Genomic DNA, 27732 nt, shown 5'->3' with positions numbered 1-27732 from the left:
AGGATGAAGGGGAAAGGAAAAATCAGGGTATCGGAGGAGAGGTGCCTTGACCAGACCATCCCGCAGGGGGACAAACGCCGCCTCCTTCTCCTTCCCCCATTGAAATCTTTGGCCTATAGCCGTGAGAATGTGAAGTGGTTTTCCGATTGTCACGAACCTGGGCACGAAACGGTGGTAATAAGAGGCGAACCCTACAAAACTTAGCACCTCCCCCACCGACTTGGGGGTTGACCATGTGCGCACGCACGCCGTTTTGTCAGGATCCATTGCTATCCCGGATTCGCCAACAAAGTGCCCCAGGTACCGAACCGACCTTTATAATAGATGGCATTTTTGCAGCTTAAATTTAAGATTAGTTGTCACATCGTCCAGGTAAATTAAACATGAGTCTCATTGGAGTCCTGCCAACACCAACTCCATAAGTCTCTGGAACGTGGCCGGACTGGAATGGAGCTCCATCGGAAGGCGGTTAAATTAAAAAAAAAACCCTTGTGGAGTACAAAACGCAGTCTTTGGTTTAGAACGTTCATCCAAAGGCAACTGCCAGAACCTAGATAGTAAATAAAGGGTGGAGAAGAACCGCGCCCCCGATAGGGCATCCAGGGAATCATACATCTGTGGGAGCGGGTATGCATCAGCCACGGACACCTTATTGAGTTTCCTGAAGTTGACACAAAATCTTAAAGTCCCGTCCTGCTTCTTAACAAGGACAATGGGAGCCCCCCACGGGATGTTTGACGGGGAAATTATATCTGCAGCCACCATCTCGTTGACTGCCTGTCGCACATGGTCCTTTTCCGTCGGAATTAACCTATACGGGTTTTGGCTAATGGAAGCGGCACTCCCCGTATCAATGTGGTAATATCTGAAAATTCCCTAGAAACCCGCACAACTCGGACCTCTGTGGATTAGATAAATCGGAGCTCTCGGAGCAAAGTGCGTCCATCCATGACTGTGGTCGTTTACTGTACACAACCAAGTCGGGGAGGACAAAAACACCAATCGGCGGCCCGATGGCAATTCGATGCACTCCTGATCCACAAGGTTCTTCAGGGGCATTCTCCCCAGAAAATCGGTTCCCAATAGGCAGGGTACAGCCAACGATTTTGAAACTAGCACTGGCCCTGTCATCTGAATGTTACCAATGCATACTGTCGCAGAAATTTGACCAATGATCCCCAATGACCCACCATTAGCGTCACAACACGGGATTTCGACGGGGCTGAGGCTACATGACTTTTTCAGTAAAATATTATAAATCATTTCAGAAATAATTGTAGTGGATGTTCTGGTGTCAATAAGCACTCGCACCTCAACCCCTTGCATGGATCCCACGATAGCTGACGATCCCACCGCCGCCACCACAATACGATGTCCTAATGCGAACCTTTGACCTGGACGCCACGGCCATCTGCCAGAACTCTATTCTCACGCTCCTCAACCCAGCTAGGAGTGACAACACGCAACCCCAACCCGGCGCATGAATGCAATGCATGAGGTGCATGCAAGGGCCGAGTGTGTGGTGTATCGTGACTCGCCTGAGGACCCAGCAAAGTGGAGGACAGCCGAGTGGAGGATGACGGCGCCATGGAGAACGTCCTTTGGTTGGCCCGGCATCCCCTTGCGACGTATCCCGGCAGGCCGCACTTAAAGCAGACGACGGGGGCGCTCCCTGGGCTAAAAAAGATCCCCTGCTTCAGGTCTCGTCCCCCTTGTCGCCGTCTATCATTCTTCCACCGCCTATCGCTGTGCCTTCCGGTGCTCCCGCCGCTTCAAGTTGAAATGCACCTGGATACATCGCACAATCTTGAGTGACGACAAGTCGTCATCTTCTGTGGCTGGCAGGGCAACGTTGAGCTCTTGAGCCAGCGTGAGCATGCGTTCCAACACCAGGGAGTCCAGCCCAGCTTGGTCCATCTTGGGGTAAGCGGCCTGCGTCAGTGACAACAGCGCGCTGTGGAAGGCGAAAGGCATCTCGGTTTCCCCCCGCATTCACGTGGCCAACTTGTGTCACACGTTAGATGGCGGGTCGAAAATCTCCGCCATCTGGGCGAGAGCTTGCCGCAGCGTTACCCTGTGGGATGGCGTAGAACGCCGCCAAGGTGTCGTCATCCAGCATGGTGGGCAGCGCCCGCAGTGCCTCCACCTCAGTTCACCCTGCCAGATCACAGGTGGCGGTGAAGCGCCGTCGCAACGCTGCCCAGTCGCCACCTGCAACTGTAAATTCGCGGACGAAGGGCAGCCGCTTCTTGAGCGACGGCACCTCCATTCGCGGTTTTGGCGGCAACTCCGTTTTGGCGGGAATCTCGTCCCACCCGGCAACCAAAATGGCGGCCGCATGCGTAGGCTGCACTTCTGTGATTTCCCATACGCGGAAACCAGCAGCGGCAGAGTCGCTTCCCTGCGGCCCCAACACTCCGGCCTCCATCTCCAGCTCGTCGACCAGCGCTGCTACTGCGGACAGCAGATCGGCGACGCGGGCGCTGCGTGTCCGGCACCTTCTCCCCGACGGCGGCAGCGTGGAGACGCCAGCTTCCTCTCGCTGCTCCGCCCGTAGAGCCACCTCGCATCTTCTCTACAGTGCTGCAACACCCGTGGCCATCTGGGGAATCCCGTCCCTGCTGTCTTCTTCGTCCGACGACGTCTTGCTGACCTGTTTTCTTTGCATAAACATTTCTCTATCTAGAGTTATCACCTAGCTATTTTTACTTCTGACGCCAGATGTAGTGGTTTCACTGGAGGCACACACTTGACTTGGAGGCAACACGTTTATTTCTCGACCCAAACAGGGCACTTACATAAACCAAAACGGGTTAACTAGAACATAACGAGGTAACTAGACTACAACGGCGTTACTAGACTACAACGGGGTACCAGACCACAATGGCGTAACTTCATAACCGGGTCAGTCAGTATCATACTGCCTGACCCACGAGGCTGAACGTGACGATCGAAGACCGAAGAGCCGAGAAGTGTAGCACGGCAGGTCCCATTCCTGTAGACGACCGCGATTGCTCCCCTGGACCCCCTTTTTATCCCCTGAGCGGGGCCTCCTTCCGCCCTTGGCCCAACCCCCTTCGGGATCTTCCCAGAAGGTTCTGGGGCCTGACACCACCTCTCCTTCTCGTCATCTGTCGGCCCCCCTCAATAGCCTCTCCTTGTCATGTGCCCTTCTAGGTTCCTCTATACTGTCACGTCTTAGACTCTCTCCCTGACAGCCACCTGGGACCCTGGCCCCCTAGAGTCCCCTTCCATGCCATAACATACACTCGTGTCTGAGAGAGGCTCTCACACTCAGTTTCACTCTTCTGTCAGTGACTCGCGCTAGACGCCGTAGTGACCCCATATACGTCGCTCCATATATATCGCCATATAGCATAGTCTGGCCACTGCCACGAGAATGTGGAATTTCTAGCACTGACTCGTTTAAGCATGGACACGCACCCGTGAGGACAGTCACCCTCGCTCAACGTGTGCACGTACACGATCCTGATGAACAAAGAGATTAGTCCTGGGTGGTTAACTCAGATAACCCCGGTGTATCTCTGCGTCTTGCCTGGCTCCGACGTGCGCGCCGCTAATTTGCGCATGCACAGTGCAGTCATTATCGGCGTTGACTCAGAGTCAGAACGATAGCCTCCCATTTCGTATAATGACAATAGCATGTTCAATTACAGCCCCATTGTTGATCCACAGTTCAATGAAGATCTTCCCCCGTCGCCGTGAGTGCATAGATGTACAGTACAATGGGTGTTGCTGCACTGCCATCTGCTGCCCACAATAAACCACTGATGAATCCATGGATGAAGGTCTACCTATGAGGTTGCTTGGCCAATTTTACCACGATGGTCAGTGCTGGTTGGTGAATATGGGCATCTCAGGATCCATTGAGATATCACTCTAAATATCCAGGTAGCCAGATTCATATCACAATGTGAACCAATGCGCCACTGGTCGATCCCGCATCTTTCAAAATCGGTAGATTGCCTGGAATGCGTCTGATCTTAAGGCTTGTTAGCTAAGCAGCCTTGAGCCTGGATAATGCTTGATTGGGCAACTACTACCTATGATTAAATAGGTGTTATAGGCTAGTGCGGAGCTACCTTGGTGATAGGAAAGGGCAGTGCGGAAAATCTATTATTGTGCTCTACAGAGCCGGATTATGTACAGAGCCAGATTATGATTTTGAAGGCTCCTGGGTACAGATACTGTGAGGCTCCCAGTATTATTTTCAAAAGGAAAACAAAGTTAAAGAAAAATAAAATGTATTTTTACAAAGCTAACAACAAATAAAATTCAGCATTCACAAGTGAAATGACTTTTCACTTAATCTCTGGAGGCCCTCCAGCTGGCGGAGGCTGTGGTGCCACAGCAATGGAGCCACTCTGCCAGCGCTGCTGTCCCTTCGCAACCCCCCACACGAACGCACGCACACGCCCTCTAAACACACACATACACCCACGTAGGACCTCGTGGGGGGGTCACCTGGCACCCTGGATTTTACCCGAGGGCCCCCTCGTGGGGATGTCCCACGGTTTCCCAGTGCCAGGAGATTGGCCGACCCCCCCCCCCACCTCCCAGGCCGAATTGCATTGCGGCCCCGTGGATTAACTTAAAATTGTATGGCCACGGCGAGCTCACCGAGCAACCGCAGTGAGAACACACCGAACACAGGGGAATGGGGCTGTGGGGAGAGCAAAACACCTAGCGAGCTGGCTAAAGCTAAAAAAAACACAAGCAAGAGTACGGGAGGGCAGGACGGACATGTAGACAATGGGTTGTGAAGCAAGTGAGAGCCACATGCCAGGTAGGCGCCCGATTGGGCAGCAGCGAGCAGCGCATGAGAGGAGGTGGGAGGGAAATTCCTGAGCCGACCGGAGCTAAACCTCAACTGGACGGCCACCCCGGCCAGGCCGGGTGTGGCGGGGGTGGGGAGGGCGGGTGCGTAACCAATGGGTGAAGGCACACCGGAGGATATCGATCCAGGTAAGGGCGGGACATCGATTGAAAATCGAAAGGTAGGCACCCGATTGACCACGTGGGGAACACCACCACTCGACACGGGATTTTATTAGCACCCGATTGGCCGCACAGGGCAACACAATTTGGCCAGGGATTTTTGAATGGGGAAGAGATAAAAGGAGGGAAGACGAAAAACGTTAGGGCAGTTCTCCTCGAGTCAGCCAGCGACCCCATCGGACTCTCAGCCGCTCGTAGTGTTCAAGGGATGCTGGCGAGTGCAGCTACAACTCAACCCAGGCAGAGACCTCTCGGACCCTCGTCCCTCCGACTCCCATCGCATCCGTGGGATACCGTGAGTACGTCCGAGGGGTGAGGAATAGCGAAATGGTTTGGATAGAGATAGGTGGGACACTGCTCGCTGGGTATTTTGCTCCAGGTCACGCAGGGTTTTTCTTCGGACGAGCCAGTAATAAACTTTAGCACATAGCAACGATGCCGTGTGGTTTCTGTGTGTGTGGGGAGAGCATAGGGGTGGTTTGAGTACTTGCGTACGTGTGACGATCGGCGTGTATTCAATCGTAAACGATCGCACACGTTCGCGTGCATGTTTGCACGGCGGATTAACGCGCAAATATTATCATCAATATGATCGTCGTTGTGCCCGGTGCTTGTGCTTGCGTGCATATTTACACAGCGCAATTTACGCAGTGTGTCCGCTGAGCGACGATCGCATTAAGGGTGTCGGCGTGGTGCGCAATTGGAGTGTGCGTGCGAGTGAGGCTGCGCTGCATAGTAACTCATTACCTGCGCCCGCGTTCGCGCAGCAGCCGCGCTATTTTTAGCACGAACCGTGGCAAGCAACCTGAGCAGGCACGCGCGAGCACGCAGCCACCTCCGGACATTTGGAGTAGTGTACGTGAGGAGTGAGTGGGATAACCCGAGGCGGTGGCGAGACAGCCACGAGCCATGCTTCACAGAGAGGACGCTGGTGCGGGGAGGCCGATCACTTGATCGGCGAGAAGGGGCGGAGGAGGAGGGGGGAGAGGAGGAGGGGGGCATCAGCCCCCACAAGGCCCCTAGGCTGCAGCCCCTAAAGCACATGCCTTAATTCGGCCCTGGTGCTCTACAATGCTCCCACATCTTTGCTTCCTACTTTCACCAACCCCGTACTGCACGGCGGGGTGAAATATTGTAAAATAACCCGCATGGCCCGCACGGCGTGGGAAGACCCTTATCAAACAATACATTGATAAGAGGACTGTACTTGTTTCAACAATCAGTAAATTATGACCAATTGGAACCAATTAGGCAATTAAAACGTTTAAAAGGCGCACCCGAAGACTGACTCACAGCCTAATGCGTTCTCAAACCAGTTATTTGCATGTGTATTTATTTGCACGATGAAATTTAACACAATTATGTTATATTATGTTTGTATTGCTGTACAGCACTCTGTACACGCGAGGTTACATTCGTTGTGACGCAGGTAATAACAAGAACGCTAAATGAAGCAGATCGGCCCCGTGCCTTGTGTCTCGCCACGGCGCGCGCGGGAGAGGGGAGGGAGGCATTCGTGGATTCTGCCAAAGTTCATATCGGGACAATATGGGTTAGACAGGCGCAGAGCAAATGGGGGAAGAGTTAACCATAAAACATTAAATGTGAGCAAATACGCCACGGCATTTCATTGCATTCCCATTGCCTTTTTTCAAGCAGCTCGTGATTTCATAATGGCCTCATATTTGCGATGCACATCTTTGCTTTTAAGACACAATTGGGGCGAAGATGCTGATAACATTTTAAAATGTCTTAAAAGCACGCCTTGCCGTCAGTGTGAGGCGAAGGTGGGGGGCCTCGGGGGGGGGGGGGGGGGGCTCCCCGTTGTTTCCACGCCAGTGATTTTTCCGGGAACGAAGACAAAGGACCAAATCACGCGGAATGCGCCAGACTTCGTCCTCCGAACTCGGAGGCTAAACAGGGTTGAGCCTGGCAAGTAAAGGATAGGTGATGGCCATGCACAGGGGTCGGCAAAACCCTTCGGCGCCGAAGCCGCATGCGGCTCTTTAAGGACCGCCTCGTGACGGTCATTTACGGAGGACCGCCGTCTCGTGTTCACATTGTTGTTGTTGTACCGAGTTCGAAAGCGATGGCTCTTCTGGTTATTTTGGTTGCCGGCCCCTGACCATGTATAAACAAGGCTGTCACACGACTCGCGAGGAGACGTGTGGGGCAGCAGAGGGCAGTGCGTAGTTGGACACTAACTGATTTGTGTCCACGTGTACGCTCCCCGCCTTCACGAACCCGCACTGACCAGCATGGTGACGTGTGGTCAATAGCCCCCAAGATCCGTAGGGCGTGGGTAGAGGTCCACATCCAGCGGTGAATTTACAGGAGCACAGTACGCGTCCAGGACCGGGAGCAGAGCGTGCGGGAGTGGGAGCAGGAGGAGGATGAGGAGGAGGGAGGGTTCAGCACCAGAGAGTGCACGGCAGGACTCGGGGTGTGTGGGAAAGCGAGGCTGTCCGGTGATGGGGGTCATTTCCATGCTATGGGCTTAACGTATGCAAATTATACATCGTTGAGTGTAATTGTAATTAGGCAGTGACGCATGCGTGATGCGCTCCGACGTTCGAGTTGATTTCTTTACGGACAAAAAAAATCTATTATGCCTTGTCGAAATGATGGTTATGGGCAGTGGAGTAAGTGTACAGAAGGATTCCTGAGGCGTTTCAAAGTTTTTAATAAAAATGTGATTAATTTGGTTCGTGAATCTAGATTACATCGCACGCCAATATCAGTCCCATCGTTACGTAAATATGTGATGAATGTAAACTTAGCGCACTTGCATTTGGTGTAAAGCAGCGGGTTCTTAACCTTTACCGCAGCCTTGCATCCCTTTTGTTCTCAATCGTAAAAAAAACATGTTAATAAACACACAGCGTGCTTAATTTGTGTTTCGATTATTTACCTTCTAAAAAAAAAATCTGGCATGTCTCGCACTCCCAAAAAGGGCATTTCGCACCCCCAGGGGGTGCGTGCACCCCAGGTTAAGAACCACTGGTGTAAAGGAATGCGCAGCCTGAACATATTTCTGGGCTATTTGCTTATTAACTCCTGTTTGCTTCTCGTTTCAACTACTAAACATTACGCTAGAGTATTGTTATAGCCCAGAGAGGTTCATTGGCTGAAATATAGTGCTGCCTCTAACCAGCATTGTGTTTAATTGTTTGTGTCAATGTGTTTTCAGTGATGAGAAACGAACCCGTCTGTTGATGTCACTGCGTGATTTAATATTTACTATTGTTCAAGTGTGTGTTTCATTAAATGTGTTGTCTCCTAACTAAACATTATTGATTGAAAACATGTCATCAGTTGAAGAGTCACTGCGCTCTACTTAGGACTAAGTGAGTGCCGTGTCAATTCACTGCATCCCAAAATTACACACACAGGGCTTAATTCTCAGTCAATACTTTCTCGAACGCTGCTTGGCTTAGAGTCGAGATTATCGGCGTAAGGCATTACCACTCGAGTACAAGGTATGCCTATTCATAATACTTATATTCTTGTTATTTTTGTACCTTATTTTCCTATAATCCATGACCATTTTTCAAAATTGTTAGATGTTGTCCATGCCGAGTAATTCCATAATGTGTGTTTAACTTCTTTTGCACCGTAGGTAGCCAACCGTGCTAATCGAAGGTGTGTGTTTGAGTACGTTGCCACGTGGCACACATATGTCTCACCTTCACCTGCGGGTTGCTGGTTGTTTTAAGCAGCAGGGAAAAATAACCCTGTGACCCATACTCGTTGGTGGTGCTTGCCCATTGAGCTAAGCAGAAATTATTTTGAGGTGGCCCTCTATTCAATGTATAAATACCTAGTGAAATTACAGAAGAGACATATACATGAGATATAGACTATTTGGTTTATGGCCGCATCTGGGCTATACCATTTGTTTTCTGCTGCATTTATTTCAAGCTATGCTTTCCTTTCCTTAATTCAACAGGCAAGTTCATAATTAATGCACTCCTCGAAACGCATAATTCTGTCTGAGACCTGACATCCATTCACTGATAAGACCACCTCGGCTAACTCAGCTCACTTGGTATCTCTAATTAAGGACATCTCACTATCTCCAGGTGATTTATTCGGTAAAGTCACGTAGGTAAAAAATTAAAACAACAAAAATCACGACGTTTTGGCCACGTGACTTTACCGAATAGAACCAACGAGTATGGATCCTTGCAGTCACGAAAGCTTCAAATCTAGAATCCAGGTGATTTGCTTGTCAGTTTCAATGTACTATCTTTGTTTACCAAAGTTCCTGTACCTGACACCATTGCAATCATTGAAGATTTGGTCCAACAAGGACTGAATGCTGATGTACCTGCCCTGGTTAGACACTGCCTCACCAACACCTACTTCACCTGGAATGAAACATTCTACAAACAAGTTGAAGGTACCCCAATGGGTTCTCCCTTATCTCCAGTTGTAGCCAATGTTTTCATGGAAAATTTTGAGACAGATGCTATCCAGGAATCCACCCTACGTCCTTCCTTATGGAAGAGATACGGAGATGATACGTTCGTCATTTGGTCACATGGCCTACCAGCGCTGGGCCAATTCTTCAACCACATCAATTCCATACATCCATCCATCAAATTCACCTTGGAGGTGGAAAAGGATGGCAATGTACCATTCTTGGATATTTTAATCGAAAAGAGACCAGATGGCTCAATGGGACACTGTCTACAGGAAAGCCACCCATACGGATGCCTACCTAACACCTGACTCCCACCACCATCCAGCCCAGAAGAATTCCCTCATCAAAACTCTACACCATAGAGCTCGTTGTATTTCTGACCATCATCACCTAGCCAGTAAACTGGAGCACGTACACCAAGCCCTCAAGATGAATGGATATTCGGACTACACAATCAGTAAAGCTATCACCCCCAACCGTTGGGAAAGAACCATCTGAAGACCCAATCAAAACCATCACCTTGCAATACATAGCAGGGGTCACCAAAAATATTTCCAAAATCATGAGCAAACACAAGATCCAGGTTCAATTTAACACTACGTACAATTCGTGATCTGATCCCATCTGTGTATAATGTGATCCCTGACATGCAATACCCCGGTGTCAACAAACTAAGCTCTGTCTGCGAAAATTGTTACATTGGGGAAACTAAGCAGCATGTCTCGGACCGTGTTCGTGAACATAAGGCAGATCTGAAACACGGTAGGACCAATACTTCGGCCATGGCTGATCATTGTAACGCTGTGAGCACACATGAAATAGATTTTTCCAAGATGAAGGTACTCTGCAAACCTACTGGCTATCAACAAATATTCGTTCATAAAGCCATCCAGATATATAAACACAGACACAATTTCAACCAAGAAGATGGGTACAAAAAGAGCAATCATTGGAAGGACGTTATTAACCAGTTTAAGTCATAACTGACTGTAATGTTTCCATCCTACCTGCCAATGTTAGCAGTTATTTCCGACTCTCTGAGTTACATTACCAGGTTAAATGTCTTTACATTAACAGGCTAAATGTCTCACGAACACAGCCATGGCTGCTCCTTTCTCTCGATGTGGCGGTGGTTCTCGTGTTTTAACAGGCTTAATGTCTCACTAACACAGCCACCATTGCGGTGGTTCTCTTACAATGAAATGCTAATCTCTCAGAATACAATGGCCACCTCCACAGCTTCGGTGGCGCCCTCCGATCTTACATTTACATGCAAATCTCATCTCTAGCCCCGCCCACTTACCCTTGGGCTACACCCATCTCAAACTTATATAACATCCTGTTTCAGCAGCTCTCCCGCTATATTTTTTCCTGCCTCAGCAGCTCTCCCACTATATTTTTTCACTTGATGACGATTGCTTGTGTTGCGATCGAAACGTCGTGATTTTTTTTCTATCTACGTGGCTTTATTGAAAGACCCAAAGAACATAATTGGGTATTTTTTTTCCTTATAAAGTCCCAATTATTTTTGTAAGATACGAGTTTATGGTATTCGGGGACTTTTAATTGAAAGTCGCTTATTTTTGCTTTCCACTTTTGGCCCCGCTTTTTCCTCTGAAGGCCCCGCCTCCCTGTTTGGACAACGCCCCTTTCTTGTTTCAGCCCCCATCACATTCCTATTTAGGCCCCCATCCCCTTCCTCTTTAGGCCCCGCACATATATCTTAAGGTAACGCCTCCTTTCTGGTAAGGCCCTGCGACTTTCTGTTTATGCTCTGCCCCCTCTTCTTCAAGCACCACCCCCTCTCTCTGGAGGCTCCATCCCCTTGCTGCTGAGGCCCCGCATTTCCTCGCTTGGGCTCGTTTTAAAAGACAGTGCAACTTTTGTCCTGTGAGACTTTGCAACTTTGCACTGAAGCAAGTTGGCTTCAGTGAGACTGCGTGAGTGGATAGCGTACGCGTCAACCCCAAAGGGTTCAAATCGGTAAAACTACTGACAAGTCTTTGGAGAAACCCCAAGAAATGGAGGGAGGCCCAAGAGATGGACGGGGAAACCCAAGAAATGGCAGAGACACTCAAGAAAGTCAAGAAACTGCGAGGAGAACCCAAGTAAACAAGATACCTGCCTAAACTGAGGTAGAAAGACGGGAAGCTGAGAGTAACCCAAGACACCGTGAGAGAATCCTAAGAAATTAAAGTAGCTAAAACAAAACCAGAGGAAATCTCACACTGAGGTAGAAGCCCCCAGAAACTGAGACAATCCCAAGAGACTGAAATCCAAGAAGAAGAAAAAAAGACATCCACAAAAAACAGGGAGAAGCCCAAGAGACGCGTAGGGAAACTCAAGAAACTGGGAGTGCAACTCAAGGAAGCTCAAGATACTGATGGAAATGAAAGAAGCTGCGCGAGAAATCTAATTAAAAAAAACTATTTAGAGAATCTCAGGACACTGAAAGAGCAATTCAAGAAAACAGAGAAACCCATGAAACGGACGCACGCATACATTTCACTGTGACGCAGGCAAGGACGAGTCAGAAGAGAGGGGTGGGGGGGGGGTACGTGCATAGGAGAAATATGATGTTCACCTAGAATGAGAATAAAATAATAAATTGATAAAATAAAATAACACAATAATATTCTCACGACGTTTCGGCCACAACACAAGCGGCCTTCATCAGGTGAAGGGGGCGAGACTGTCTGGTAGGACAGCGCTGGAGTGAGAGAGCCAAGTTCAGATCACGGCTTTTAAGCTGTGTGAGAGGAACAAAGAGCCTTGACGAAGGAATTAGCATAAAATTTAGCATTGAAATGGCTGAATGATTAGCTTGTGACTGGTCACAGAAATAGCTATGTTAAAAGTTAAAGCATACACATCCGCAGAGGCACCCATTGTTAAAAGGAATTAGCATAGAATTTAGCATTGAAATAGCTAAGTTAAGGCATACACATGTGTATGCCTTAACTTAGCTATTTCAATGCTAAATTCACATGTGTATGCCTTAACTTAGCTATTTCAATGCTAAATTCTATGGTAATTCCTTTTAACAATGGGTGCCTCTGCGGATGTGTATGCTTTAACTTTTAACATAGCTATTTCTGTGACCAGTCACAAGCTAATCATTCAGCCATTTCAATGCTAAATTTTATGCTAATTCCTTCGTCAAGGCTCTTTGTTCCTCTCACACAGCTTAAAAGCCGTGATCTGAACGTGGCTCTCTCACTCCAGCGCTGTCCTACCAGACAGTCTCGCCCCCTTCACCTGATGAAGGCCGCTTGTGTTGTGGCCGAAACGTCGTGAGAATATTATTGTGTTATTTTATTTTATCAATTTATTATTTTATTCTCATTCTACGTGACTTTACCGAAAGAACCAAAGAAGATGAATCATTGCAGTCACGAAAGCTTTAAATCGAAATGATGTTCACCACTTAGTGGATACTCCCATTGTCAATGAACTAACAATGATAATCTTAATAATGTTGTATGGTAGTTTTTACGTTTCTCGCGTGTTCATCATAGAAAGGCTGTGCGTAAAGATGAAACTTTTGGAGATGAGTATTATGTAAAACCTGAATCTGCGGAAGCTGCCAGTGCACTGTGTAATACTGACAACGGACTGTAGCCTAGTTATTAACCTGAGTGGGCGTACTGGCAGTCTATAATGTAGACTTATTCTGATTCTTTCAGTAATACAAATAAAATAAAAACAAAAACCACGACGTTTCGTGACGTCCTCCAAATGGAAACCCCCCTCCATTTGTAAAGACAGTATGGAGCAATAGTGGGACAGTATGGTTCCCCAGGACCATGGTTACTAATGGACGTGCTAATGATTATTGATGAGACAAATGTTGACATGGTCACGTGAGGGGTAGCACGTGATCCAATGGCGGGGGAAGTGTAATTAGGGCGGTGAGTGATAGAGCAGGTGGGCGAGGAGGATTCGAGAATAGGGGCGTGGCCGGACCGGGCGAGGCTTAAGAGCCGGCGTGAGCTGGAACTGGTGGCTGTTGGTGTGGGGAATTACCGCTGTCGTCGTCGCCTTGGAACGGGTCGTCTCCATCGTCTGCGAGTTGTCTTGGGACTAGAAGCTATGTTGTCTCTGAATAGAGTTGTCTACCTACCCCAGTGTATAGGGTCACTCGTGGTTACTCGTTGAGTTGTCAGTGGACTTTATTCGTAATAAATATACGGAAGACAAGATGGTGTCTCTGAGAGCTACATTACACACTCAATAATTAGCGGCTGACATCACTCCACATGGGGGGGCGAGGCGCCTCCTCCCCCCTCCTCGGCGTCAACTTACAACCCTCACTACAAAGGCAGAACCCTCACGTCACGCGATCTCCGTAATGCTATTGAGACATAGAAGTGAAAATTACGTCATGGTGAACAAAATATTATAACCTTAAAATCAAATAAGCCTGTGTCACCGCGGCCTGACAAATTGCACATGAATGGATGCAATGAATATCACGTCGCGGTCTGCTTTTCGCTTGCAAGTTTCAGATTTACTGCAATACACCCGTCCTTGCACGGGAAAAAGGCTAGTTCGTCAATAACGCTGCCTTAACGGAATCTATATATAAGTCAAACATTTTCTTTTTGTGGGTTTGTGTGTGGATTTGTGTGTGTTCGTGCGCTTGTGAAGAATTTGGCTCTCCAACGATGGGGTTTATGTTAAATAAAAATAGCCAGGTACCACGCCGTAAGCCCCGCCATGAGCAAGCACTATTCGTTTTTCACAACTTTAAATTAGTTTAATTGGCGATTTAGTGCGATTTTTACGTGCTATCTATTTATTTATAATGTGTGTACGACCATACCAACTCACGTGCCTTTGGTGGGGGGGAGGGCCCATGCCAAGTCGCACGCCTTTGGTGGCAGTGAGGGGACATTTTATTTCGCGTTAAAAATGCTATAAAAATACACTAAATGCTGAGCTTAAATCTTCACTGTGTGATGTCCCCCCCACCCCGATGCGTGCAGTTACTACTATACAGTAGCTAGATGCTACCACTATAGGCCGTAGATATTACTGCAGAGCGGCCGGGGAGATTGTGGCTGGGAGGGGTCAGGGGTAGCAGCCCAGCCCCAGCCTGCCAAGATGCCACCTCGGCCGGCTGGACAATCTAGGCGAGGCCGGAGGCTCTGTATGGGACTAGGCCTCACCACGCCACTCTGTCAGGTGAGTACTTTGTGCTATAGAGTCGATAAATACTGCTATAGAGTCAGCGTGTACTACTGTAGTGATAGCAGGTACCACCACAGTCGGTATGCACTGCTGTAATCATAGCAGGTACCACCACAGTTAGTATGCACTGCTGTAATCATAACAGGTACCACCACAGTCGGTATGCACTGCTGTAATCATAGCAGGTACCACCACAGTATGCACTGCTGCAGTGAAAGCAGATGTAACGGTGTTACGGAGCGAACGTACACCGTCTCCGGGTGGTACTTACCACTTACCATTAGGGGGCAGTCAACGGGCTGAGCCAGTACCAGGGGAGTATGGCCCAAGGGGCCAACAGTCAGATGGGAAAACGGATCCTGCGAGGAATGGGCACAGCCCCCAATTATGTCACCCTTCCAGAACCTGGTGGAAGGTTCGGGAAGGGAGGCGTAGCTAGGGCGGAGCAAGCCACAGTGCAGGATAAAAGGCTGGACCCCGGGAGGGTCCTGGGAGTGTTGCCAGCTGAAGATAGAAGAGCCAGTTGAAGACAGAAGACCAGCTAGCCAGGACCCTGGGACTCACCTGACCGGGGCAGAGTGAGCCAGTGGTGCGACCCTGGAAGCCTCGGAGCCCGATGTCCTTATCGGGGCCGGGTCCGTGTGGCTAGTGGTGGAGACCTGTACCTTGGCTGGGTCAGGTCAGCTAGCCTCTCCTAGGATCCCCTTAGCCGGGGGACCCGAGACCCTAGCCCAGGAGTAGGCGAGTTAGACCGTGGGCATACCACCCCAGGCAGCGGGTGAAGGGGCCCTTACCCCTTCAAGTAGAAGGCTGTATTGTGTTGTGTTAAGCCCCTTTGTAATAAATGATCGTTCCCTCTCCCGATTCGTCTACGCTGTCTTAAAGAACCCACTACACAGGTACCGCCACGGTATGCACTGCTGTAATCATAGCAGGTACCACCACAGTATGCACTGCTGTAATTATAGCAGGTACCATCACAGTTAGTACGCACTGCTGTTAGATTAGTTTTGAAATATTTTTAAGACCCGGGCAATGCAGGGTATTTCCCGCTAGTAGTATATAATAGGTAACGTGTTGCGCAATGATCCTTTTGCATAGAGCATATGCCAATGAGGCTACGGCTGTGACTCATACTATGCAGAAGAAAGAGGTGGCCACGCATGACCGGCAGATATTCCAAGAGCTAGGAGCTCAATGATTATTATTTGAGACGTGAGCCAAACTTATCCCTTTCAGTTGTTTTCGCTCAAACATACGAACACGCAATGCAATGTGAATTCATATAGCGGTGTCCAAATGCGCCCGCATCTCAAGACGCTGCAAAGAAACAGTGCGCATATTGATTTTATTGAGCAAACGCAGTCAGTCATTGGCAGAGGAAAAACAAGGGTATGTTTGCATGAACTTAACAGCGGCAGTGAGTAGCACGCATGGCAGGTGGTGAAGAGAGTTTCAGACTATATGGCCAGAAGAGCAAAATGCGCGACCTCGCACTAAGCGAGGGAAGGTTGACTGGTGACTTCGGAGGTGGGATACAAAGCAAGCTCCGCCACGAAAGGGATCCAAAGGTCGAGTCGGTGTCCTTGTGGCACACAATGCTTTTAATAAAGCAGCGACACAAAGTTACAGAAACATGTATTTGTTGTGTGCTGATGCAGCCCACTCTTTAGGTTGCACAAGGCACCGAACGTTTTCGGACCTCTCTTGTACATTTAAGGAGTTGCTGTGGGGTTATTTTTTTTCTGGAGCATCCTTGAAAAGAGCTCCAGGTTTATAAATGTCCAAAATTTACAGCCTTATCGCGAGATCTTCTGACGTGGCCAGTGGCGTAGCTGTTGACAGGGGTGGTGGTGGTGGAGGGGGGGTGCAATTGTTTCATTTGCACCAGGGCGCATACGCACACCGCGGCAACGTCACTGGGAGGTCGCCTTAACAATAGCAGGCGCAGAGTGACGTGAACGCTGCCTGTGCGTTCCGTCGGCGTGGGTGAAGTGAAGTGGTCTCTCTGCCGAATATGAATCTTTTAAACAAAGACTCATATCGGCGATTTTTTTGCTTAAACCGGAAAGCATACCGCGACACATCATCGTCACCTCCACGCCCGTCGGATGAAGCTCATTTGCACGAACTGATGAGCTGTAGAATTGCGATGCACTGTCATGCATCTGTCGCTCGCTAAAACACATACATCGTACACTTCAAATAACCTGTTCACGTGACGCACACTACTTGTTACGCCGCACGCGATCGGTGTTCAAACCCAATCTATATCCATCCTCACATCGCGGTAAAAAATATATTATGCAGCGCTTACAGTGCGTTACAACATACGTGTACTAACCGGGACATTCAAAAATCGGCAAGCCTCGTCGACTAATGTTTTGCAAATACACATACTTTGAAGTGTAAATTGTATACCTTTGGCACAGTGTAATAATGTAAGTGCTTTACACATGTCACGGCTATACCTTGACCATGGAGCGGTGCACAATATGACATTGCTGCAACAACCATCGATGCACGGAGCGCTAAGTGTCGTGGCGCTGTCGCGTCCGTGCGTGGTTGCGCAACAACGGTGGAGCGCCTGGCGGATCCAACTCGGAGCAAGGGTGGCAACAGTGGGGGGTGGTGCATCTTGCCAGCCACCACGGGCTGTTAACTCTCAAACATGTGGGGCTTTTCCCCGTGTCCTCGTGCCAGCGAGGCTTCGACTCTTGGCCTCAAATTGCCCCGAGCCTGTCACAAGCGCTGCGGTGACGCAACAGTCAACAACCTCTGTTTGAGCTGAGCTAGTGCACTATCTGATCGGGCAAAAGCACAAATTATAATGAACACCGTACTCTACCGCCTCAACAAGGACTCTCGCGGACAGAACATGGGAGCCAGAACAGCTGAGATCCATGGATTCGAATCCGGGTTTTTGCCACTGCCACATTGCAGCGTTAGTCATTTGGGATTTATAAAAAATGCGGATTCTTATTTTTAAAATTTTAAGGACTGGGGAACGAGAAACGTTAGGGTAACCATTTTCAAATTAAGATTTTTGGTTGAGCACTCACAATCCCGGCTGAGTGCACGTGTCGTGAGTCCGTAAATGTACAACGGTACGGGTCACGTACGTACTGCACATAAACCAGACAACGAAATCCCTAGTTACCCTACCCCCTCTACTTCGACTATGTGGGCCATGATCGAGTCAATAACCGATTTATTTTTCTTTCAATATCGGTTGTAGCGTCTGCCTGAAAGATTACATCACGTTCGTTGCATTAATTCTAATTTGAAAGTGATTTGCACATATCTAAAATAATCGAATGTTAACGAGCTCGAAATATATGCACGTACCGTGAGAGTACCAGCCGATTTTCATCGACTAATCGTTACCTCCCTCTCATGTCCTACGTTAAAGCGACTCAAATAGATCATAGATCGATAAGTCGACGGAGACGCTGGTCCGTCGAGAAAGCGGTTCTCAATAGCCATTCCCCAGCCGGGTGTAGGGTCCCGATGTTCGGTGCGGCCACCCGTTCACGGTATCCAATAACTACGCGCTCGTCCGCCTCGCTTGGCAGGTCGACAGGAAAACCTGGGACGGATTACACCACGAGTACGTGAATTTGTGGAATGTTTAGCTTCTAACACTGTAACATGGTGCAAATTTCAGAATAATATTAACCGCCACTACTTCATTTATTATGGATTTTTTTTTTCTGGAGCTGAGCCCCGGACAGCTCAGGTGAGCTTTACAAATGTAAATTATTATTAAATCAAGCACCGTTGTGCGTTAGTCTCGCAGCGAGTGCCGATAAGCGCCGCGATTCATGGTCCCAATTCGATATACGATTCTCTTCTAGAAATTGGCAAGTGTAGCGGCATCTAGTGGCTAGACGGGTGCCAACGTGAACATCTAGATACATGCGTGTATAACGAATCTCAAGAAAAAATACATCGACTATCACACCCGTGAATCGATATACACGTATAGTGAGTTGAGTCCATAATGTATTGACTGCATCCTGGTGCAATCGCATCCATCGCTCACGGCAGGCAGCGCCGCAGAGCAGCGTTTCTCAAACTGTCAATTGGGTTTACAGCTCTCGGCAGTCACCAAACACCGTGCGGCGTGCAACAGCAGCAGCAGCCTGACTTTGCGACTTCCAAGCAAGTCGAACTTGAGTAATAATTTTGCGATAATAGACAGGCAGCGGCTTAATGAGGCAATTCATCCAGCAGTGGATGTTCTTTTACGCATATTTTATCATGTGAGATGCAAAACGTCAAATACGTCAAGTGCAACATAAAAAAAAAGTTTAATCACAGGCAGGCGACATGCTGTTTGGCGAACGCGACGTTTGATAAAAACATGTAATGGACATGTGTTTTTTTTAGTAACTCAACGGCGAAACTTTGGGACCCGTTGGCGTAACTCCATTATCAGCTCAGGGGTTGCGGCAATCGGTCAGGTGGGGCTCCAATATTTGATTTGCGCACTTTGCGGACGCCAAATGTGACTGGTCTAATTAAATTAATATAAAACGTGGTACGTAAATTAAAACATTTTTATTTAAAAAAAAATGTAATCGCGTTTTAAATAAGTTTTGTTATTTTTACACTTTTGAAAACATATCCCGTGGTGGTTGTCAAAGGGGCCTCAACTGCACCGGGGCCCATGGAGAGCACCGTGGGGTGGGGGGCAATTAGACGAGAGGACATCTAATTAATTTAAGCAGGGCTCATGCCAACCACGCTACGCCACTGTACAACCACTGCACCTCACTCCAGCAGGATAGACAGACACACACACACAGACAAACCCGCCACAAGTTGTCTCAGACCCTCGTATGTTGCGCTCCAGGCGCATTCCCTTCTCATCCCTTCATCTTCCTCACCCTCTCCGACTCGGACGACAGCCAGCCAGCGCTTGCCCCGTCCTCTTTAAGAGCAGCCACAGCGCTCCACCACCATGTCCGGTATCTTGCCGAAGATGATCTGCTGCTGGTCGTTAAAATAGAGCATGGAGATTGCCGACATCTTAGTGGGAGCGCAGCAGGGCCCCGCGGAGCCGCTGGGGTTGGCCTGCTGCACGAGGTGTGTGTGCGGGTACTTCTGCAGGAACATGTGCTCGCACTGGCCCGAGCAGTAGTTGGCCTTGTAGCGCTTCGGCGCAATGATCCAGTCCCAGCCGAACGCCTCGAAGTCGACGACGAGGGAGTAGCGGCAGCAGCGCGACTCGCTGCCCGGGTCGTTGCAGTCGAGGCCGACGGCGCGGCGCGAGCGCTTCTGCAGGTCCATCAGTTGCACCTCGAGAAAGGGCTTCTGTGGCGCGAGGAACGGAGAGAGGGGAGGGGAGGGGACGGACCCAACCAGATGATCAGACGGACCCAAGGCAGGGAAGATCCCTCTGTTCTCCATTTTACGAGTAGACAAAGGCAAATATTTATTTCTCACGGGATATTTTCGGGAATGCTGTTAGGCTGCACGGCACTGCCACTTGAGTACAAGGTACATTCCGTCCATGATGATCCTGTAATTCAGATGAGCATCTCCTGTTCACAGCCCTGTACCATTGGTGGGAATTCGAATCCCCTATGAAAGGGGCGAGTCTATCCATAGGACGGTCAATGTGAGCTTCATCCAACAAAGTGGTATTTTCTCTACCTCCGGACAAATTATGGGCTGAATTAACCCCGAACCATTATTTAAACTCGCAACGTCCCTATTTGCCCTGCTGCTGAACCTAATCCTCGACGGTACGATGATGTGAGGTGGCCAAGGAGATGGCAGTAAAGCAATGCAGTTAATACAATTGTCGGAGTGACGCCCTCGTTAAAGCCTGGTGGATTCTCTCCACTTTCTCCGGTTTCTTGCTACGTGACCAATACACAATAATGGCGTGGACCAACCGTCTGAATGCAGAACCCTGCTAAAATAGTCTTGAGACAACGTATGAATTTCCATTATATATTCACGAGTCTAGTTCCACGTTAAATATAATAGGTAACAAAACAAAGTACTGCGTGGGCAGTGGTTCAAACATACAGTATACAAACTCAGCACTTCCATCATGAATAAACCTTATGCCCCGGCTCTCGCATAATATCCGTGATGCAGTCATTTTTAGTCTGTTGATGGTCGGCGACGTGGCAATCGACTCATCTCGACGAGCTGTACTCACGATGGACCACCACTACGGTGCGTGCGAGCGTTCAGGGTTTCGGCGCAATCGTCCTCGCTGCGTTTCGACATCCCAGAAATAAAATATTTAATTGCCTCGGCCGATTTTGTATTATTTGGTACCCCGGGGTAACGCCATCAGGATCATATGGCCTTTGAAAATTTATTTTCAAGTTCCATTGGCCTATTTTACATATTAAAAAAAAACACCGATAATAACTTAGGTCGTGAATTTTTCAGTTTCGTGCTGGAGGCAAACTCGAGTTCCCGGACAAAACGCATCACGCATGCGAGGGAATACAACTCAAAGATCTGCACCGATGGGTTCGCGAATCCACTTGATCTACTTTCAATTCAGTTGGCTGCTACTCCGCCGAGCGTGTTGCACGAGGGTTTAGCTCATCGATGAGAGATATGAACTATGCACATGTACCGACATTTTTGCAATCCACTGCTGGATGAGGACCTCTCCACGCCGTGCAGGACGCGATGGTTATTTTTATAATACTTTTGCACGATAGTGGGGGAAGTTGAGTGAACAGGCATTGGAACATAGTACAGTTTAACAATGGGGTTTGATGCACTGCCCTCTGCTGACACCGGAGACGCCTATGACACCTGTTTTTTTTATGGATGTTCATCCATCCATACAGTGTCCAGGCTCAACTCTGCTTAGCTTTCAAGATTTGACGATATCTGGCTCTGACTTCATAGCGAATTTTCAAGAGCGTGAAGCGGCGGAAACTTGACACGGAGAATGTTCACATAAACTTACGAGTGCAAAAGTCAAGGAATTGTGAGCGGGTCCTATCTATGAGATAGCGGTTGGAAGTTCCACATTTCTATGACGGGAACCAGTCTATCCACAGAATTAACAAATGTTGACTTCAGCAAAGTGCTTCTCATTTTATCGACCACGGAAGATGGATGGACTGATGAGTTAATTTTCAACTATACATTTAACTTAAACTCGCAGCCTTCCGGTAAAGAGTCAAGTGCGGTAACCACATTGCCATTCAGCTCGATACGCCTATATTCCAGGTATCCTATTCAATCTATAAATTATATCTTCATGCCATCATGAGTAACAGCCTGTTGAATATGCACTAACCAGCGTGCTAAAACATCGTTAAATAGACTCCCACGATCTGCACGGGAATAGGGAGTCTTTCATCCAGCAGTGGATTAACATAAGGACTTTTCCCCGTGTACTTTACATAAATACGAGGTTTAACAAAAGCCATGTTGTTTAAATCCACTGCCATGTGGGTCGCGGGGATCTTATTTTGACCATGTTTTTGGTCCGTGGAGTTTGCTGAAGGGCGTGGAGCAAAGACACGAGAGCACAGATGTTGAGCACAACACTCGATTTTGCTGCACCGCCGTCTGATGCCCCACCTCCGATGAGCACGGTTGGCCTCGTAGGGTGCGAAAGAAATTCAACATACGTACATGCCCGCAATTGACGCAGCCTGGCGTCTACAGGCTCAGAATGTTAAGATTTTTTTTTAATGCGACTGCTCTCCACGATAACTCTTTTTAGAGGCCACGGGCACAATTCACGCGCCGGTGAATAATTTAATTTGAGAAAGCGTGTAGTGCAGTGTGTATCGTAGTCAGTGACGTGCGGTGAGGTGAATGGCTGGGGAGGCCACTGGCGAGTGTCAGAGTCAGATTCACACACTGAGGGGGGCGTGGCCTTACTGAGGGGGCGTGGCCTCACTGAGGGGGGCGTGTTAGACACGTCCCCCTCAGTGAGGCAGATGTGATAGCTGCCTCCCCTGGTGCTTTTTCATTGCAGTTTCATGACGAGACCAGCGAGCCTAAATATCTTTATACACATAATACGTGAAATAAGTTACCTGGAGTATGGAAGGCGAGGACATGAAATGAAGGGGTCTACAAACATTACATTGGTGACATACTGAGATAGTAACAGGCACGCGCTTATTGCCCGCGCTCCATCCAGTTACTGAGGGGTTGCGCAATCAGAGGGGAGGCTGAGCTCGTCGCTGCCTCACCTCTCGTCTCTACCTGTATTTGCAGCGGAGCTCCGCAAATTTGGCAAATTTGACCATAAAAATGATCGGAATCGTGCAGAAATAACATTTATATCACACATCAGTGGAAAAAATATTAATATTAATTTCATTTGATTATTCTTTTTTTTGTACTTTTAGTAACAACTGTTTTCATTGGAGTATGACAGGTGAGGCTCGTCCCTGATCGTAGTGTATATTAGCTATCACCACCAGCAGTATTGCCGAGGCGGTGCGGAGTTCCGGACGTAGCACTGCCCAGTCGAACACTCCACGCAATGATTCGAGAGATTCGCGCGGGACAGAAAGGCGCGTCCACACTAGAAGCGAGCAAAGAGTAATTCTACTACGCACATTATCTTATAGGCACCATTAGAGCAATATACATTGTCTCATATATACATTGTCCTGTTGTATGTTACCGTACTGCTGGCTATAAAAATAATAACAGGGCTAGAATTTTGAATCTAAGTGCTGTATAACAAAATTACTGTGTGCACTGCACCGCGAAGTATGTCATTGTTATAGAATGAACATGTCATGCATGAAGGGAGGACCGTGTTTATGGTCACAGAAGCGCGTTTTGACGCCTACAAACCCCATTTTGCGTGTATATTTGACTCTGTTTTAGGGCTTGGTCGAAAAGTTGCTTGTTGTAACTGTTATGTTTGTGCTTGTGCACCACTGCCCGAAGCAGCGGTAACGCCTTTAGTTGTTTCCTTTAAAATGAATGTCGCGCGCATCGTAACCCCGTGTCCATGCCTCCTTAACCAGCACGTGCGCAGCAGCAGCAAGCGACGTTGACGCCACGGCATCGCGAACCCACGTACCAGACCATCCTCCTGCGGGCCGGGATCCGTGACGGCCAATTCGTTTCCCTCCGCGTCCACGGCGTGAATCTCGAGCCCCCAATTCCTCTCGGGGTACTTGAAGCTGTTCTGCAGCAACTTCTTGGAGTCGATGCGCTGCCAGTGTCCTTTCGGCGACGTGAGCCGCGTCTTCCAGCTCCTGATGTGGATGCGACCCACGGTGCCGCCCGCCGACGGCTGCAGGCGGATGAGCTGCACGGTCACGTCCGTGTCCTTTTGCACGGGGCGCAAGTAGAGCCACAGGTTGGCCCTGTGGACCGTGTACATCGTGGTGCTGGGGTTGAACTTGAAGAAGCAGCACTTGGGCCTGCCGCTCACTTGCACTTTGGGGTCGACTGTAGCGGGAGATATGGGGTGGGGGCAATGGGGATGGTGGGAACGCGGATGGGGGGGGGGGATGAGCAGTAGGGGGTTGGCACACGTGTGTCACATAGTGGAAACTTAACGAAGAACGCGAGCGAGTGAGTTCAAAGTCTGGGGGGGGGGGGGGGGGTTCTTACGCGGAGCATTTTCCGTAATCGCTGAATGGTGTGGAATTTTGTTCTGCGTATACCGGGTTTTTCTTCTCGACTAAACAAATTGTTAATTGAGCTAAAAAGAAACAGAACTTGACCAAAACTCTAAATGCACGACCCCTCTGGAAAGATGACTCGGTGAAGCTGATATGATACAGTGCGAGTGCATGCCGTTAACCTGTACGCCCTGTCGTGACTCAAATGGCATATAACGCTCCAGACTCGGGAGTCCAACTCTTCATTTAATATCGCATGCGGTCGATAAAATGCTTACCAAGTCGTGGAAAAGTCAACCAGTGGTTTGTCCTATGGGTACATTCACCCCCGCCATGAGAACGTGGAACCGTCTCAGAGCCGCTCAATCGAGCGGGCGGGGGGAGGGGGGCATTTGAATGTGTTGGTTAGTGTATAGGGAAGCACGTACGCTCTTTGGCCATGACGATGACCGTCTCCGTGGTGGCATGGTCCTCCTCGTCCCTCTGCATCATCGTCGACGTGAAGACGGGTGCGTCGGCCGCGCCGCCGGGGAATCCGGACTGCTCCTCGAATCCGTAACGCTGCAGCAGAAACTGCAGCGGCGGAGCGTGCACGGGCAGCAGGCGGTGCACCGTCTCGCGGCTGATGTTGGGCGCCTGCTGCAGGCGCAGCTCGCTGAGCACGTGCGCGCGGATCGACTCGAGGCGCCACATTCTGTTCTGCTCGCGCCGGGCGCACGCCCAGCACAGCCCGGCCTCTTCGGCGGGCATCGCCTCCCCCGGCGGCACCGGCGGCACCGACTGTGTGCGGTTGGGCAGCAGCAGCGGCTCGCGGGCGAGCAGCGGAGGGCAGAGAGCCACTGCGCACAGCAGAACGTATGCGCAGCCGCGCGCAACGCCCGCGCGCTCCATGAGGTCGGCAGCGATTTTGGATGTTCGGTCAAAGCGCAGGGAACGAAGAAGAGACGAGGAAGTAAAGGAGGGAGGGGGGGGTGTTAGGGGATTAGGGAGGGTCAGTCGAATGGGACACAGCGGCCGTGCGCAGTCGCTTAAAGTACCGTGACGTCCACGATGGAGGTGGTGGAAGGACGCGAGAGCGACGCGTACACGTGCGCGGCGCACGAAAAGGAGAGACGTTCTCTTTGTTGACGCGGGAACCGTGTCGCGTGCAAGCGCACAAGCCAGTGGACCTGCTACTCTATCGGGTGCTTGTGTTTATATACACGGAGGGAGCGGTGAGAGCGTGCGCCGCCAGCTTGCGAGGCTGCAGCTATTGGCTCGCAGAGAGGGGTCCGTCAGAGTGCGCCGTTCTGGCGTAAAATCCGCATGCGTTGCTCGTGACAAGCGAGTCCCCGGTGAGACATGACACTCGCGAAGCACACCGCCTCCTCCTCCATCCTCCACCACCTCCCTCTTCATCCAGCCCGCATCTACCCCATATCACCTCTGCGTTAATCCTACTCATCTCCCTAAAAACATCGACACCCAAAGAATATCGACATTGAGACGTGATCTAGGCACGCGCTCCGAGCGCAGTTGATGTGTATACGAGTAGCGAATGACAGTCATCTTTAATCGCACGTGGCTGCGAAAGGGGCCGATATACACCTTGGCAACACAGCTGAATTTTTCTTGTTGAAATTTTAGTCCGTTCCATTGCTGGTAATGGAGACATTGGAGTTTTGTCGACACAACTCGCACGAATATAACCCGTGGCTAATGCAGTACGCGAATCGGGCCCAATTTCACATGGGTCGTCGGCCTGCACATATAATAGGGTGCGCGTGTTAGCAAACGTCACTTATTTGGGAGGCCTTCATCCAGCCATAGATTGACAAAGGGAAGTCTCGTCTATTTCCAAGAGTCCGCATTGAGCTGTTTGGCCATTTTCATGAATGAGTGATTGACTTCGCGTGGCAGGAACCAGGAAAACCCTAAGTGAACCCAGAATGCATACGAGGAGGGGTTGACGCTCAGCATTGCCATCTTCTGGCCACCACCAAGTCCCACCCACGTCAAGAATACCCGGCGAGGTTTCTTGGTCACCCATCCAAGTATTATAAGCAGAACTCTGCTTAGCCAACGGAGATTATGCGCAGAAAACGTGTTGTAATCAATGAACTGTCGTCAATGTCTTTATCACCGCCAACAATGGGGCATGTTGCTAAATGGATGTTGGTGCGTGTTGACCGTTACGTCAAGATGTGAATCGAGCTCACACTGTCAATCATTGGCCATGATCTAGCCACTCTTGAATGAAGCCGCTGCCACTTCTCACAGTCCTGGGATGCAACAATCCATCCGGCTCCCAAACACGATTTTATTGTATTGCTCCGTCACCCGCGACGGATATTCTCTCGGGCGTCTTCTCTCCTTTGGCTCCCAACAACGTCCTTAGTCTCGACCATTGACCATCATCACTTTTAGCTACGTGTCCCGAGCAGCCCACTTTTCTTAACTCAATATGATGTCTCTAACGTGTTTTTTGTATACTCTCTAATCCATCTGTTATTCCTGTATCTCGTATCGTATGGCGTTGTAGCTTGAAAGGATAAAGTCACGCAACACAAGTCCGTTGGCTCGAAACTTTGATTAACACCCCTCTCCTGCGCTCTGCTCCCCCGCCGCCTCCGCTGGCGTGCGTGACATCTCTCGGTGTAATTCCAAGCGTGGATCTTTCTATTACACTGGCACGTTTCTGTTCCGTGTGTCATAGCGAGTCATTTACACTGATTTAAGTGAAAACCCATTTAACCATAATCCATGACTTAAGATGACATTTGGCAATGAATCGCATATGTTTGATTAAGTCATAATTCGACAAAATTGTATATCTTATAATTTAATTGCGTTGCCACGGCGATTATAACAAGTTACGTCAAATCCTACGTCTGTGCGTGCATATTTTTTAATTCACGATATTCATCACTCCAAACTGAAAACTTCTCCCGTCTCAACTAATCAACTGAGGGCCGTGCTTACCAATTTTGTATGTGATGGGCCAGTGTTGGAAATTCCACATTCTCATGGCAGTGGAACGGGTCATTCATCAGTCGCCAATTGTTGAGACTTCCCGCAAAGTTATAGCTGTCGTATCGATCCCCACAGAGATGCTATGAATTATGCTTCATTCTCAACCCTTGTGGTTATTGAGTGTCCCATTAAGAGCTGAATAGAAAGCAATTGGAAGACTTTTGACCCTTGTGCTTGGAAGCGTAACTGCAATTAATACTTCACTCCAAACAGAGAGCATTACTACTGGCCAGAGCCACTGAGGACAGTGGTGATTTATATAGCATCTCAAGACAATTGTACAGAAACGTTGGACAAATGTACGCTATAGAAAGAGGCAGTCGGTCATATGCAGAGGGAGTTCGCGTTTATTTATTTAATTAGAACTCAAGAGACCAGGATGAGTCTCATTTGCAAGCGTCATCTGGAAACATGGATGGTCTTGCGCCTGGATTTGAACATGTGACAGGGGGTCGACAGCACAGATGGCTGGTGGAAGGGTGTTCT

General features: G+C 49.2%; 1 protein-coding gene across 1 annotated transcript; it reads right to left on the bottom strand.

The window, feature by feature from the left end:
* Nucleotides 1-15967: 15967 nt before the first annotated feature.
* Nucleotides 15968-25747, bottom strand: MSTN (myostatin). Its single transcript, XM_032962644.2, has 3 exons — nucleotides 24663-25747; nucleotides 23685-24058; nucleotides 15968-19957 (listed from the first exon to the last, which is right to left on the bottom strand). Exons 1-3 carry the CDS (start codon nucleotides 25123-25125, stop codon nucleotides 19577-19579), a joined length of 1218 nt encoding a protein of 405 aa, XP_032818535.1. The 5' UTR covers nucleotides 25126-25747; the 3' UTR covers nucleotides 15968-19576.
* Between the last annotated feature and the right edge of the window lie 1985 nt (nucleotides 25748-27732).

Source organism: Petromyzon marinus, chromosome 2, assembly GCF_048934315.1.
Source record: "Petromyzon marinus isolate PM22_M1 ecotype Great Lakes invasive population chromosome 2, UKy_Petmar_22M1.pri1.0, whole genome shotgun sequence".
Classification (NCBI taxonomy): domain Eukaryota; kingdom Metazoa; phylum Chordata; class Hyperoartia; order Petromyzontiformes; family Petromyzontidae; genus Petromyzon; species Petromyzon marinus.
This window is presented reverse-complemented; position numbering and strand designations above follow the sequence as displayed.

Bases quoted from the DNA above. Each gene is read 5' to 3' on its own strand.
- MSTN (XM_032962644.2), bottom strand. From the start codon at position 25,125: ATGGAGCGCGCGGGCGTTGCGCGCGGCTGCGCATACGTTCTGCTGTGC. The intron at 24,059-24,662 runs GTACGTGCTTCC...CTCCCGCTACAG, and splicing joins CATCGTCATGGCCAAAGAGC to TCGACCCCAAAGTGCAAGTG. The intron at 19,958-23,684 runs GTACGTGGGTTC...CTCGCGCCACAG, and splicing joins GCCCGCAGGAGGATGGTCTG to AAGCCCTTTCTCGAGGTGCA.